General features: G+C 42.2%; 1 protein-coding gene across 4 annotated transcripts in view; it reads left to right on the plus strand.

Annotated features, from left to right (window-relative positions):
* Nucleotides 1-4,244: 4,244 nt before the first annotated feature.
* Nucleotides 4,245-16,479, plus strand: part of KLF9 (KLF transcription factor 9) — a 31,252-nt gene continuing 19,017 nt past the window's right edge. For 3 of the 4 annotated variants that reach the window (XR_012159076.1, XM_073345161.1, XM_073345162.1), the window contains exon 1: nucleotides 4,245-5,445. Coding sequence is in view for 2 of the 4 variants with exons in the window: in XM_073345161.1 (XP_073201262.1) it covers nucleotides 4,944-5,445 (502 nt within the window). In the remaining 2 variants the exon portion in view is untranslated. The other variant, XR_012159077.1, reaches the window with a different exon arrangement.

The raw sequence follows: 16,479 nt of genomic DNA on the forward strand, positions 1-16,479 counted from the left end.
CCAGTGTTTTTTTCCAGTTATGTTTGGCTAGAAGAATGCAGCCCTCATGAGAGTTAGCCATACCTTTATTGAGGGCCACACCTGAAGATTTATTCAGCTAGTATAGAACATGGCTTCTGTTTACTTAGTGGTGTTTCTTGCAGAGAGATAGCAGCAATGTTTCTTACTCTGTGCTAACTTCCCAATTATTTCCAGGCTCAGTTAAAGGGATTGCTTTTAATCTATAAAGCCCTTTATGGTTTAGGTTCTGTCATTTTAAGGAAGAATGGTTTATAGTTGAGGCACTGGACTAGGATTTAGGAAACTGAGGTTCAAGCCCAGATTCTCAAGAAATTATTTAGATGCATAACTTGTCTTGATTTCACTGGAAGTTGGTCACAGACTTTTTGTTTAACTACAGGCACATAACTCAATGCCTCAGTTTCCTGTTGATAAAATGAGGCTAAAAGTTCCCTGTCTCAGATGGTTATCTTCAGAAATAAAGATCTTGAAGACAATCAGATACCACACTGAAGGGGTTTGTGGAAAAGCCTACTCACCACAGGCACACCCCCTCATGTCTGGACGCAGCAGCAGCTTCCCTTCTTTGGTGCCCTCTGCCAACAGCCACTCTGAACTTGCAGTGATGTGCCTCTTCCTATGACTTGGCCCTCCAGCCCCAGTCACTTAGTCCTGCCCCTTCCAGGGAAATCTGAGTCCAACATGCCAGTGACCTGGCACCATCACACCAGAGGTTCAACCCAACTTCAGGCTTTTGGGCCTGCCAGCCCTTGGCACCAGGGTTTTCACATCCCCACCCTAGATGGGCCAGTAGAGGAACCCAGAGCCATCCTGTTCTCTAGGTTCCAGCCCAGGGATACTGTATGAAGCGGATGAGGTCTGTTTGTCCATACCCTCTGCCGGATCCCCAGGCTACTTCTGCCCATGTCCTGGAGCTAAGCATTTCTCACAGCCTCTTCCCTAACTTACTCATCTGCAATTCCAAAAGAGAGTGGATCCAAATTAGTTCAGGAACAGAAGTAATATTCTATACTGGGCCTACTTGCCCCAAGGCAGCTCTGACACTTAAGAGTGTCTAATTAGGCTCTAGCCCCCACTGGTCCTTCCTTCCAGGCAGTCACTAGTTAGGCTTTGGCCCCAGCCAGACTTTCCTTAACCAGGCTTACTCAAGAGTTCTACTCCCTCTTGCATTCAGCCATTACTAAGTTGGGGTTTTCCTCTTTTACCTGCTCCCTCCCGGTTTTACACCTTTCTTAGGTGTAACAGGGTGGGGCTGATTGGGCCCACAGACTCTCATTAACTCTTTTAGTCATTGAGGGGTCTGTGTACTTGGTCACATGGAAGCTATATAAGTACCTTGAGACTGATATTTTAGAGACTGCTTCTTTCTCCTTATGTTTTCCCTGATATTTAACTCAAGATGGGGTACACAAGCTATCTTACCACAAATTTAAATGTTAGGAGCTGGTGATGGGTTGTTCTCTCTCAATGGTGCTTGCTCAGGAAATCATACCTTCTAGTCTGAGACAGCCCAAGTTGGCTAACCTTCAGGGTATGCTGAAAGAACTATCTATTTGCTCAGGCTTTTGCCTGATAGGGTGAGTTAGAGAAGAAGGATATGTGCATTGGAAAGGGGTACACAGGATTTTCTTTCATTTAAATTAGTTTTTTTGGGGGGTGGGCCTCTAACAGACATTGGCTCTGGTTGCTAATTGTGCTTTGTATTCACAACAAAGTATATTTTACATATGCTTAGAAGCAAATGATAAACACACTTTATAAATTAAAAAGTAAACATTCTCAATGATAAAAGGTACTTGTGGCACCTTAGAGACTAACCAATTTATTTGAGCATAAGCTTTCATGAGCTACAGCTCACTTCATCGGATGCATTCAGTGGAAAATATGAATGCATCCGATGAAGTGAGCTGTAGCTCACGAAAGCTTATGCTCAAATAAATTGGTTAGTCTCTAAGGTGCCACAAGTACTTCTTTTCTTTTTGCAAATACAGACTAACACGGCTGCTACTCTGAAACCTCTCATTCTCAATAATAGTAGTAAAAGCAGGTGATATATCAAACATTAACTGTATGGCAACAAGTATCACAATCATATGGAAAAGACCAGTATTAACTCTTTGCTTTATCCCATATTATGCAGATGGCCCTGGGTTTGTTCAGTCACCAATGGTTTATCAAGTTGTTCAGATACCAAAAAGACAGTCAAACATTATGATGAGGTGTGTAGTGTAAAATCGTAGATGGAGAGATGGATGGATAGCTAGAGACTAGATAATGATTGGATAGGTTCTCAATGTCAATTAAAGGATTCCTGGTAATATTTTAGCTGTGTTATCAGATTTGCACCATCACCTCCATGAAGAGGACATTGTTAATAAATCCCAAGGGAATATTAGCTCACCATTGACTTTCACAAGCCCTAATGGGCATTGATCTCTGCAACAAGTTGAACTCCCCACCACCTTGATAAACCCTCTTTACATCAAAAGGTGATATGTGGTCAAACCCAACTATGGTAGCAGATTAATTCACATGTCTTGTTTTGATACTATCTGCCCAGGGTGAAAAAGACTGGCTCCAGCATGGCTGATTTTCCAGGCAAAGATGGAAAATTGCTCAAAGCACTCAGTCAAGGAGACTCCTCAGGCTACAGTTTGGATGAACCAGTCTCAAAAATATGTATATAAATATGTACAGTAGCTACTTGTCAAATAACTTTGTTATTCTTTAGTTGGGAGGAGATATGATCTATTTATTTGGTCAGGTTATATTTCACTTGTTTAATTAAAAATACATAAGTCTTTGAAGGGAATTAAAAGATGTTGAAAAAGGAACAGCTGAAATAAGTAGCTTTAATACTAAACTTTTATTAGGCTTGTCAGTGAAGGGAGACCATATAATATCTCTAATAGCAGCAAATAACCTCTAAGCATTTTAAATGGATTAAAATAGATTTTTCAACATCCATAAGAGATTTCATCACTGACACCATTTACCCACAAAAGCATTCCTTGGATACAGTGGGCACCCTTAGAAACTTTTTAGGTGCCTTTGTTAGATAACTTTATCCCCTTATTTGCTGTATTTTAGGTACTCCCTATAGTACGTAGAGAGAACTTTACATATATACAGTGAACATTGAAGTAAGTTCCCTAAGACAAAATTAGCATATTTTTAAGTGTGACCCCTCTAGTTATGTTATTTTAAAAAAGGAGGCCAAAGAACTATTTCTGAAGTCTCATTTCTTCCTGAGTCCAGAAGAAGCTAGCCAACCTTTCATTCACTGGATCATGCCCTGTTTTTCCTTCCTTGAGTAATTGTGTACATTATTGACCTTTGCCCTGTCCTTCCTCCAGCACCCCTTCCCATTAACTTGTGGCCTCCTTCTTTGTTTCCTACCTGAAATTAGTTTTTACGTTCCTCCGGGCAGGAATCATGTAATTTTCTGTATATGCGTATTAGACTCTTGGGCTCTGTAACATCAAATGATACTAATATTTAGGGTTGCTGCTTCTGGACGTTTTTAAGCATATCAGAAATCCAGCAGACTCCTGCCCTAGTTTAAAAAAAAAACAGCCCTCCCTGGAATGGAACTTATGGATTTTTAACTGGGGTGGAGAGGTGGCTGCAGGTCAGTGACTTTACATTTATTTTCGCCCCTTTACGTCTGCAGTCTAAACTCCTACGACAAGCACACTCCCGGTCGGGTCTCCCACTCCGGCTCTCTAGGTTTACAAGTGCTGAGCCCTGTTTGGAATTCCTTTCTGATTGGCTAAGCCAATGTTAGTGACATCAGCCAACTTACTTTCGATTGGCCAGCTGGTTGCTGGGACTGTAGGACTTCCAGCTAGGCAGTTAACCCGGTAAGTGCTGGAAAACCAAACTTGGAAACCTGCTTGGCAGAGGGGGCTATAGCTAAACCACAAGGGAAGAGATTTAGTCCAACCGGCAAGCAGCAGTGTACGGCACCCTGCGAGATTAAGCTGCAGTCAGAAGGAGCTTGCTAAAGAGAGTTTTATTCAGGCTGGAGCTCAGTAACAAGTGATTATGATTATATATTTATTTCAGATTCCTCCCCCATCGCCCTTTTAAATCGCAGCTCTCAGACTCCAGGAGTAGCACGAGGCATTGGGAGGAAATATTAGGATTGGCCGGACCCCTCATTTACAGACACGCCTCTCATGCAAAAAGGCTCTTCTGACTGGAAGGGGGAGAAGGTAAACAGAGTTGAATCACCCTCCCCGCTGACCAATTGGTGGGGGGCTTGGAACCTTACGTGATGGGATTCTGCGAAATTGTTACTGAGCAAGAGCATGCCGGAACAGTGAGGAGCGGCAGGCGAGGGGGGAGTGAATCAGGCAGTGGGCAGAGGGGAGGCAAGAGTCTTGTAGACCTGGAGCTTTGTCTGCTATTTCAACAGAGCGTCTTGATGAGTGGGTGAATGTACAGGGAATTCTAACGAAGGCAAAGCGGCTGGGTGCATCTCCTGAGCTCCTCCTGCGATTTTTTTTTTTGGGGGGGACACACCTTGGGTCCTTTTAAAACGCTGGATTACTTGAAATCACCACTAGTGACAGTATTTCCAAGAGAGCCTTATTATAGCCTGTCAATGTGCTTGTCATTGGGAGTGAATTGAAATCTAGAGTTTCTGGTGATCACGGGTAAGGGGTCTAGGAGTGCAAGAAGTCCCAGTGTAGCACCAGATTGTGGATGCTGCCTTTGGAGTCATGGATTGTTATATAAAGATCAGTGGCTGAATTCTACTCCTTGCTTGGATACTAACGCACACCGCCCCACCCCCTCGCTACTGATCTTGGAGGCTGAAGGCACCAGTGTGCTGATTAAAAACCCCGGGGGGTACGACAGAGAAGTTTCGGTGCCTGGATTTTGGTTCTCTTTCTTGGTGGTTACTCATCTGCAGAATGTCAGCAGTTGCCTACATGGATTTTGTTGCTGCTCAGTGTCTGGTTTCCATTTCCAATCGCTCTGTGGTACAGGAACAGGGGGCTCAGGATGCAGAGCTACTGAAAATGTCTGATGAAGAAGTGACCAAGGACCTGAATGACCCCAGGGATGCCTGGAAGGATTATTGCACATTGGTCACAATTGCTAAAAGCTTGTTGGACCTGAACAAGTACAGACCCCTCCCAACCCCTTCGATCTGCAGTGACAGCGTAGAAAGTCCAGATGAGGATGTAGGATCAGACAGCGACGTGACCACTGAATCTGGGTCGAGTCCTTCCCACAGCCCAGTGGAAAGACAGGATTCTGGCAGTGTGCCCAGCTCTCTCTCTCTCCTCCACAGTGGAGTGCCTGCAAAGGGGAAACTAGCCACTGAAAAGAGACACAAGTGTCCATACAGTGGATGTGGCAAAGTCTATGGAAAATCCTCCCATCTTAAAGCCCATTACAGAGTGCATACAGGTTAGCTGTGGTCTCTCAATTGCAGAGGGGGCTGTTGGGGTTAACTCAGTGTTACAGAGCAGCATTGGCTATGCAACACTGATTTTAAGTCATGAACATTATCCTTGTTCTTAAATGCTGCAAATACAGACAAATATTAACGTTAAGGAAGTTGGTTGTCCTGGTTTGAACTCCTTAGAGATTATTTTACTATTTAACCTGTTTTCCTCCCATCCTCCATTTTTGTCTCTCATCCTTGTTATTATCAGTGATGAATGCAATGGCTTTCTGGCTACATTCAGTCTATGAAAGCACGGTATGTTACTGAAATTATATGGAATGTTTAGGGTAGAGAGCAAAGGGTGTTCTACGGGTTTGTCGTGTTGTTGAGATTTTTTTTCTCTTCTCTGCATCTGTAACAGAGGTTTACATGGAGAAGATCAGGCCAGTAGAGGAGCTGTTCAGTCTAAAAATGGTATAATCTGCTTCTATGAGAGTAGCAAGAATTAACCAAAAATTGCATGGAAGCTGCACACCCTGAATGCAGTAGAGCCTTCTAGGGATTGCTCAGTATTCTTTTAGCCTTATGCTTGTTGTTTTTTGTGCTTGCCAAGCTGGCTTTACATTTGACCAGGAGTCTTCAGAGAGTTTTAAAATAACACTGATTAGTACAGCATAGAATTTTGACAAGATAGCGAGTCGGAAGCTAACTCATCATCCCCTACTTACAAAGTCAGATTTCAGAGATTCATTTTATTCATCCTGTGTGTTAGGACTTGTCCCCATGAGCTCTGCTGTGAGATTAAGGGCGTGGTCAGTTTCTGAGGTCGTGGATTGATGACGAATTTTACAAATTCTCATAAGGAAACCTGTAAAGTTTAACCCCTACATAAATCAGAATGTGAAAGGTCTAGTAATTAATGAACTAAGATCTGAAAAACAGAGGAGGAGAAAGGCAGTGTAAATTCCACCTTTAGAAATGTAACCATCCTTGACAAGGCAAATATATTTTGATTAATCAGCACACTGAAGGAAAGTTGTGAGGTGGTTAATATTCTAATTTACAAAGATTATGAACTGGTATACCTCTTAATTCAGACTTGCTGGTATAAGGTTACAGCACACTGGGTCCTAAATTATATGACAGCCACCTTCATTATAACCATTTATATTATAACACTGCTTTTAGCAGACTCTTTTTGTGAAGGTATTGAGCAAATTTTTAATGAGCAAATGTTTTTAAGGAAATGCTTCCCCCTCTTGCCCCCCCCATAAGCAAAGCAAGAATAGAGGGGCAAATTCTCTGCTGATGTAAATGGGCACACTTCCATTGACTTCAATGGAATGTGGCCCATATTTTTAAAATACAAGCACATGAGTATGATACACACAAACTAGAAGGGCAACTGCTTTTAAAGATCAGATGTTGGGTAATTCTCAACCACTGTTCTTAACTTTCAAAGCTAAGTGCATTCCAAAGCTTTACAATTTGTGTTTTGATAGCACCTGTTCACCATCATTTTAATCTGCTCCCATGAGGGGACTGGATGGCTCAAAATACTAGTAATAGAGGGTTACAGAGCTATTCATTTTTACATCAGTGTTCTGAATGCAATATAGGTCAGTAGTGGCCAAAGGTAAATTACCATTATATTATGGCTGTTTGGTGGCCTATGTGAAATGAACTGGTAGTCTGAGTCTAGTTTCTAATGACATCACTCTCCCTTTTTATCTCTCTCACACACAACATAAACTCCATCATGACAAACTTGCAACGTTGTTGGCAAAATCAGCAAAGAGACCAAGAACTGAATGGACCTTGGGGGAAATTTCAAAAGCATGTAAATGACATAGGGCCCAAATCCTTAAAGGTACCTAGGTGCCTAAGTCCACCATTTAGGCACCACTGACACTTTCAAAGTTGCCAGTGAGCTGCCACCTAACCCCATAGGTGCCTAAGTATCCTAGCTGCCTTAGTTTCTGCTAGTCAGCATTTGCAAAGCTACCCCACAGTTAATGAGCTGCTCCAGCTCAAGCCAAAGCCCCAGAGTGAGATTACATGGGGGGATGCCTATCTCATCAGTGGGGCCTGATCTGGTAGGCATGCTCTGAACATGTCTTAAGACCTGATACTTGTCAGACCCCACAGCTGAAGGCAGGTCACCAATAGGTGGAAGGACAAAAGAGTACCCATACCAAAGAGACATGGGGGCATAGGGAAATGTATAATGAGTGTGAGAAAGATATCAAGTGAGAACAGGGGAAAGAGACTGTTTTGGTTGCTAAGATATGGCCTACCTAAGTGGCTGATCTGGCTTAGGTGCCTAACTCCAGGAAAGGATCCTCAGCCATGAGCCCTGAGTGGTGGGAGGCACCTATCTCTAGGCCACATGCACCAGTTCAGCTACTTAGATGCCTAAGCCCCATCCCTCTCCTTAGCATTTCACTCCTGGCTAGCCTAGACAACTCCCTGGTCAGCTGACTGGCTTCTGAAAATCTCTTCCTTAAGTGCTTAACTCTCCCCATGCATTGTACAGGGAGCCTGAGTGGCTGGCTGCTTCAGGTTTCAGTGTTCAGATGCTGAGTGGAGCAATACCTAAATACCTTTAAGGATCTGGGCCTAAGTCCAATGACTTCTAATGGGACATATGCTCCTAAGTCATTTGGGCACTTTTGAAAATGTTACCCTTAACCTAACTTTTGACCCCCTCCAGGTAGCCTAGTTAGCCTGGGGGGATGGGTCACATTGACAGGGCAACAAAGATTATTTCATTATCCATGCTCTTCCTGTTCCATAGAGGACATAAGTCTCCAGTAGTGTCACAATGGGGTTTTTCACCAGGACTAAATTCGTAAGACTGGATTTGCTAATATACACAAGCGGTTTAGCGGGTGAGGTAGTATGGTAAAATGTTAACCTAGCAGTAAAAAAAAAACAACCCCCAAAACTGCTATAGTAATTGAGATGTCCACAGGCTCTCCTCAAAAACTGTAAACATGGTAATTGTAGCCTTTTTTTTAATTTAAATTGTCATACAAGTCCTTTTAATTCAAGTGTCTAAATAAAACCATTACCATACATGCAATAGGAGACACAATACTGGTGCATGGGGCTGTTTAAAAGTTGCTATAAATAAGAGTTGTGCATAAGTGTAAAAGTAGAGAGTCAGAGGAAATCAATAGCACCAGAAGTTGGAAGTTTACCTTCCAATCATAGCATCTCTGTTGTAGGTTACTTTGTTCTTTTCTGAACTTTCTCTAATAGTGGTGGTGGTAAAAGAGGAGATTTTTATCACAGGAAGATATACCACAGGGCACTGCTGCAATAGTTATGCACTAAGAGCAGATTCATGAAAGAAAATGGCTAAATCTGAGTTACAGTTAAACTCCCATTGAACAGGCTCTCCTTTTGGCCTAGCAATACTGTACTACTTTGCATTGCAATGAGGAAGACCTGGTTTTGATTACCTCTCTTGCGCTCTCCATGCTGAAGGGCTAATAAAGCAGCATGCTTAGCTCAGGGAGGACAGGTGACCAAGAAGAATGGTTGTGTGTTATTCAACAGCAATCCCTATGGTTAATTAAGGAACCTCTCTGATTGCCTGTGGGAGCAAGGAAAGGAATACAGTCGTGCTCATCTTGTTGGGTTGGTAGTCATTCCATAGAACCTTATGGAGAAGGGAAAGTCCACCTGAACTTCTATTTATATCTTCCTAGTAAAGAACTTTGTGGATAGAATGTAGTCCTGATTTTTAAGCCTCAACAAGTGAAGTTTGTGGGAGAAAAATCATTCCATTTGCCCACTTCCAGCCCATAGCTACAGACAGAAACTTGAGAAGGGAAAGACATGTCACAAAACTAGGTTTTTTATTTAAACTCTGTCTTTTAACCTACCCTAGGGCCTGTGTGGTATCTGCCCAACCATTTCAGGTCCAATACTTACTCAGAACTATGGTAGCTAAATGTAGGTGAAGATTTGCAAATTTCTGGCTTGCAAAAGACAGAGGAAATGACAGTATCATTTCCAGTTTGTTCCCAGAGCTCAGGTATCCATCCTATTCTGAAGTAGACATCAACTGGAATAGCATTTTGCATGTTGACATGCAAATTAACATGACACTTTAGAACCTATCCCCCGCATAAGATGTGACTCCACTGTACTAGGTTTCCATGGGTATCCACTTCATATGTGGCCTAGGTAAACCCTATTCCACTTTGCTTCCAATTTCCTATCACCAGTGTTGTTAGATCAAGTAGGTTTTAAAGTCCGCCCATGAGGCAAAAATCGCATATAGTCAAAAAGAGAGAGATGGAAGAATGACAGAATAAAAAAGGGAGAAAGAAGACTTCAACGTCGTTATGTGCAAACCGGATGGCCAGGAGCATTGTCTATGATCAGCAACACTTTAAAGTCAAGTCCTTTCTCTTTGAGGTACCGCTTGACCTCCAGAATGAAACACTTGTGGAACCAATCCAGAAATAATGCTGCCGTCACCCAAGCCTTTTTATTTGATTGCCAGAATGCAGGCAGGAGATTTTTGTTCTTGCCTTTTAGGGCACGGGGATTTGCAGCCCTGTAGAGCAAGCCCAGCTTTATTAAATGCCCAGCTGCATTGCCACAAAACACAGTCATATGGTCTTTAGCTGCTTTGAAGCCAGCAGCTTGTCCTTCTGATTTTGAAGTGTAAGTGCAGTTGGGCATTTTTTTTCCAGGAGAGCCCAGTCTCGTCAGTATTAAAAACTTGTTTCAGAAGATAGCCCTTTTCTTCTATGATTTTCTTTAATTGTTCAGGGCAGGCTTTTGCTGCCTCTTCATTGGCAGATGCAGCTTCACCAGTAGTCTGCACGTTTTTGAGGTTGAATCGGTTTCTAAAACTGTTAAGCCAATCCTTGGCTGGCTTTGAATTCCTTCTCATCAGAAGGCTGTCCCTCTTCGGCGGGAGATTTGAACAGTGCGTAGAGGCTAAGAGTTTACTGTTCATGTCTTCCAGCCATAAGTTTAATGCCTTTTCAGTGTTCACTAAAGTCTTATCATGCACCTGGCTCATCACCTTAGCAGTTATTGGTGCACTTGATGCCACGGCTTGACGAATTTCTCTCTCAAATCTTGATGGCACGGATGCTAGATTCATTGTGGCCGTATTTACGCGCCACGTTGGAGACCGACATAGCGTCTCTCAATAAGTCCAACACAGCCAATTTTTCCTCCAGTGTTGGAACAGATTGCTGTTTCTTCAGTTGAGCATCAGATGAAGTAGTTGGCTTGCGTTTAGGGCCACGTTGTATGAAAAATACATATCTTTAAACACTAGAATCAGAGCGTGGCGAGATGGGGACCAGCAGGCAGCAATCAATCCGGTGGGGGTCAATTTATCACGTCTAGTCTAGATGCGATAAATCGACCCCCCCCCCCCCCGAGCGCTCTCCTGTCGACTCCTGTACAGTACTCCACCGCCGCGAGGAGTTGTTGTTTTTTGCCGAGTGCGTATAGTTGAATTTGCATAAGTTAAATGTGCGTATGATGCGACTCCACTGTAAAAGTTAATGTTAACAGTGTACTGCAGTTTTCAGTGATTAAATAACACCACAAATATTCAGCTATATTCTTGAGTAATAAACTTTCAGCACTTTCCAGTGTGAACTGAGTTAACTTTAGCTGATGGAATAGTAAATGATACTCCTCATCAAGAGAATTACTTCATGAATGGGAGAACAGAAAAAGCTGGGTGTAGCCTCCACAGTTCACCCAAAATCTGTACCTATAAATCACAGATTACTCCAGTGCCATCTTTGGAAGGGAAACAAAACAGGTAAGTCACTAAGGGAGATCAAGACAGTACCATGGGCATGTAGGATTCTTGAATTCGGCACATGAATGTAAAATACACATGCCGGATTTAAAGTCATTCCAAGAGTGATACATTTCATAGCCACAGTGAGGTATTTCTTGATTGGATTGGCCAGGGACATATATGACTACACATTGTAGCGTTAACTATCTTAAGTGATTGCTTCCTTCATTCATTTAAAAAAACTAAACAAAACCCATTCATCTACACGGTTTCATGAACCCTTAAGATCAACCTGGCATTTTTTAATGTGAACTTGCTTTCCAGGGCAGAGATTTGATTTCTCACTACGTTTGCAGCCTTTAGCACTCTTAAAGTAGATGCTCATCAATAGTTACTGCCATCTTACATTTCTAATATTTATCTTATTCTCCATCTTGAAAAATAGTTTCATAATGTCTACTCATTGTACCCATGGTCTGTCTTTTATTAATATTCCGTTTCACCCATACATAGCAACTAAACAAGTTCAAAATGTTTAGTGACCACTCATGGATGTTGTATTGCTGTGAAACTAAAAACACACTGGCACATCTTGTTCAGGCTTACAGAAGATGAGGGATGAAGTACCAAACTAAGTTACAAGAAGAGGGGGACTGCATTATCAGATTTCTTTTATCTCCTTAACTGCTCGTTCAAAACCAGCCCCTCTTGCAGAGACCAAAAGTAACCATCTGATGATTGGTTGCCTATGGCCTGCCTCATGACTCCTGCTCAAAGCTAGCTTGAAAATTAATATTTAATTTTAGTGATGTCTTGAGTTTTGGACTGAAACATTAGTAAGAGCAAGATTACTATTATAAATTTATTTCTGGTAGCACCTATGAAGTGCTTGGAACTTTACAAATAGAAGAGGAGGCCTGGCCATGTTCCTCAAGGAACTCACAATTTAAAGACTGTTTCTCTCTCTCTGTCCTGAGGATAGGAGAAGGATTCAATACATATGCAGTTATGTTTAGAATGTGTATACAAATATAATAAAAATAGGACATGTAAAATTATACCCAAACTACTTCTCAGAGTTGTTGTTGTCAGTGGCAGCTTTCCCATGAGCATCATGATAAAGGTGGGTCTTCAGGAGAAACTTGAATGTGGCAAGGATATGGGTCTTCCAAATGAACTCTATAAGGCTATTCCATGCATAGGGAATAGCACAGAAGGTATAGAACCATAGGCGATGCAGTTGCAGACAGAGGGGCAGGACTATATTCCCCAGGAATATCAAGACTGAAGTCACTGGTGCAGTGAAGAGGCCAGGTGGAAGTGGGTGGATGGTTGATTTAGAGCAGTACAGCGCATTAGCTTGGAAATACAGTCTCTTTGTTACCAAGTTCTATTTTGAATGAGGGTAGGGCTGGGGTTCATAGCTTTTTAAAGTTTTTAATAAAAAAAATGGAAGGTGAAAGGAGGGTGTAAATAAGGAGGATGAAAGAAAGCCAGTAATTGGACAAATGGCAATTGGTGGTGATGGTCTCCCCCATGTGGCAAGAGAGGATATGGGCAGCAGCATAGGTACCAGGAGGCTAATTCTGTGGGCTGTCTGTTACAGGATTAGTAGAACTCTACTCAGTTAGGGAACCCAGGCAGACCAGAGGTCCTGAGTGCTCCATGTAGCAGATGCACTTGCTCCTAAGATTTGGCTGTAAATGCTTGTGCATATTAAATATTCATAATGAACAAGGATTTCCTTGTATTATAAGTGCTTGGAAGATACAGATCCCCTTGACTGTGCTATAAAGTGCATGAGGTATATACATTATCTGCCTCCTCAATAGGGCCTTAGAGGAACCCATGTCAATATGTGAGTCAGAGCCAATCCAACAGTGCAAGAGTTTTGTAACAATACAACAGAAGCTATGCCCTTGAACTCCTCCTTTTGACGTTTTGCCTTTGGTGATATTCAGCAATAGGTTAAGGGCAGAGACATGGAGTCACAGATCTGAATTCTACTGTCCAGAGGGAAGGCAGGGAGCAGCATTTCTGTCACAACAGATTTCAGAGGAACAGCCGTGTTAGTCTGTATTCGCAAAAAGAAAAGGAGTACTTGTGGCACCTTAGAGACTAACTGATGGATGCTGCAACACAAACTGCATCGTGAATCCAGGCCCCTTATTAGTTTAGGCTGCTCCTGACTGCATTACTTTCCCATTTATTTAATGAACTATCCCTAGTTTCAGACAGTACACATGTGTATATTAATGGGCAAAGCTTGGAGCATTTTCTTGGTGCTTTTAAGTTTCAAATGGAAACAATCTGAAATCTAACATTTTAAGCTCCTTATTAGTACACGTTACACAGGTAGTGCATTTATAATATGGCTAAAGATCAGATAGCAGAGCTCAAAGGGTATCTTGATAAAAATGTGTGAAACCATTCTTCTCAGGGATTTATAAAAATGTGAAAACTTGTATTGTTACTTAATGGACATGTTCTCTATCCAGGAGAAAATTGTAATATTTGATAAAATTTGATTACATTGCTTGAAAGGCTAGGAGGGTGAGCAAGTTAGGCAAAAATCACTCTCATTTTCAATATGCTTTTTTTTAAAAAAAAAGAGAATTAAGTATTTGTTAAATTTCACATTTGGAAAACTACCAAAAAGCGTTAGTGGTCACAGCACCTCATCAAAGCAAGGAAAAGCACATTTAGAAGGGAATCAGAGAACAACAAAGTGGCCTTATCTCAACTGCTTTACTTTATCCTTTCACACCAAGAATGTAACTCCTGTTGCCAGCAGAGGACATATTGGAAGAACTGACTCTAATGAGTTATCGCACCCTGTTGTGCCTTGGTACTGGAGAACACTTGGTATATTTCTTCCTAACCTGATTTTGTCCATTTGTGCGTGTAACCATTAGGATCACTGTGGGTGAGCACATTCACCTTCAGTTCACTGCACTGCAATACTGCACCATCCTCACATTCATAAACTGACAGAGCTGCCAAACCTGAAAGAGGGGAAAGAGTTGGGGAAAACCAAGTTAAGTTTAAATTGCCAAATCCTAGGATACCAAGAACAGAGCCCATTTCAAATAATCCTATGATTGTCTTAATCCTGTGTTTAGATGCCAGCCAAGCACTCTTGTGCAGGAATGTTCTGGAATGCCATGCTGGCACTTTTTTGGGGGAGCCAGAATGGCATTCCAGTACCGCTGATAACTGTAAAGTAAACCCATGATAGTGGTTATTGCTTTCATTCTTCACCTTGCACTATACATGGTCAGTGCGTATGCAGCAAAATGGTGCATTCTGGCTTTTTTCTGTTTTTTTTAAATGGCTTGAGAACTGATGCTAATTACAGTGACTGGCACCCTATAAATACCTAAGCAAGAGTGTGTCTCAGGTTGTCCTGTTGAATAGTCTAGCACACTTTACATGATGAATAATTAATTAATCAATGGGGGAATTCATAGATAAAATGAAAACACCTTTTTTCGCTCCTGAACATAGGGGCAACAGATGTAAATTGGTGCAGTCAAAGATGTATTGTAGGAATCCTGCAGCAATACTGAGCTTAAGTTTGGTGGGTATGTGTACGTTGTGGCTTTGGATCTTACCCATACTTGAGCAATTTGGCAAGCTAACTGCCATTTAAACCTCCCAGCACACCTGTCATGTGTCTGCCCACAAAATTACTATCTACGGGGCAGATAGTAGATAGTAATCTATCTTGCTCCAAGCAAGGTTAGCTACTGTGTTGCCCACATCACTGTGAGGCTCCATTGGTACAGTGCCACTGTAGATACAAAGAGGTGGTGCAATCAGAAACTTCTATGCCTAAACTCTGTACCGTTTTCTTTTTACTTCAACATTATCTTAATAAAATTATTAAATCTCTATGGTGCAAATTGTCCTCCCATCACTGTCCCACAGAGCACTAGTCACCACTTAGGGGGTCTGTTTAGCCTAGTTCTTCTACCTTGCTTGTTCAGGATCAAGTTTTCTGGAAGTCCATTGCCTGTATAAATAGTACTGCATACCTTCAATCTCATTGTGTGCTGGTTTTTGTCAGTCACCTTAGCTTTGTGTGTTTCAGCAAGTCAATTTTGGAACAATTTCAGAAGGAAAAAGCTATTGTAAAGGAATGCTGTGAGCTGGCCAGAGGCAGATACCCAGATGCCTGTGAGATTCAATTGCAGTTGAACTCTAATTAGGAAAACTTTGGATTATGACTGAGTGACGCAAATATAGTGCGTGGCAGGGAATCACCCACTTGGGGGAAAGACAACACCAGGAGAAAAGTAAAAGGGCCACAAAAGGGCCTGAGATAACTGCAGCCAGTCTGGGGTAAGGAGGAAAACCTGCCTTTTTTCTCCCCCAATGAAGTGGACAGTATTTTTGGCACTCATCCATCTACAAAGCATGAGATACTTTGGATGGCACTGTGACACCTAGCACCTGGGCCATCAGGAGAAGAGGAAGGAGAAATATTCATCATAGCCCAGTCCATGACAAGGGATGTGGGCCAGAACCAGGAGATGCCTGAGACCTTACCAGGATTCCAAGACCTCTTTGGAGAAGCTCAAGATCTGGCTACAGCAGCCAAACAGGTTGGGGTGGACGTAGGAGACAAAGGAGCACACAAGGTACATTGGATTTTATTATTTGCAGCACTCAGGATTGGTTTTGCATGCTTGGGGGCTGTGGGAACATGTTCTTTGGTTCTTTCAAACACCATACTCTTACTGTGGGTGGTTATAAGATCACATGATGCTAGAAGACCCCATTCTCCCTAGCTCTACACTACAGCATAAGGGGAAGCTTTCTTTACCCTCCCTCCCAGGTTCAGCTCCCCCAGATTCTGTCAGGATGGACAAGCCCCACCATAATTCTCCACATTTGGCTACATAGCCAGGTGTCCCAAGTAGGGGCAGAATTTTCAGGCATGCAGTGAACTTGTCACAGGGCCAGGCTCAAAATGGAGGTCAACCAAGGAAAACCTGTTCCAAGAGTCAATCAAACCCTGAAATATCCTAAATGTAAAAGCAGAAGAGTATTATTACTAGAAACCACATACTGTGCAGCATGATCCCACTATGTCCATGACCTTGTCTCAGTCAGCCCATATATCAGCCAAAGGCATCTGTTTAGCTATCCACTCTTATCAAGCTGTTGTTATAGTTCATTCTGCCTTTCTGTTTAACATATGAGACACACAGGCATAAGCATTACTCGATAACAAGCTGCTCTATACTAACCACCAGTG

This window comes from Lepidochelys kempii, chromosome 5 (assembly GCF_965140265.1).
Source record: "Lepidochelys kempii isolate rLepKem1 chromosome 5, rLepKem1.hap2, whole genome shotgun sequence".
Lineage (NCBI taxonomy): Eukaryota > Metazoa > Chordata > Testudines > Cheloniidae > Lepidochelys > Lepidochelys kempii.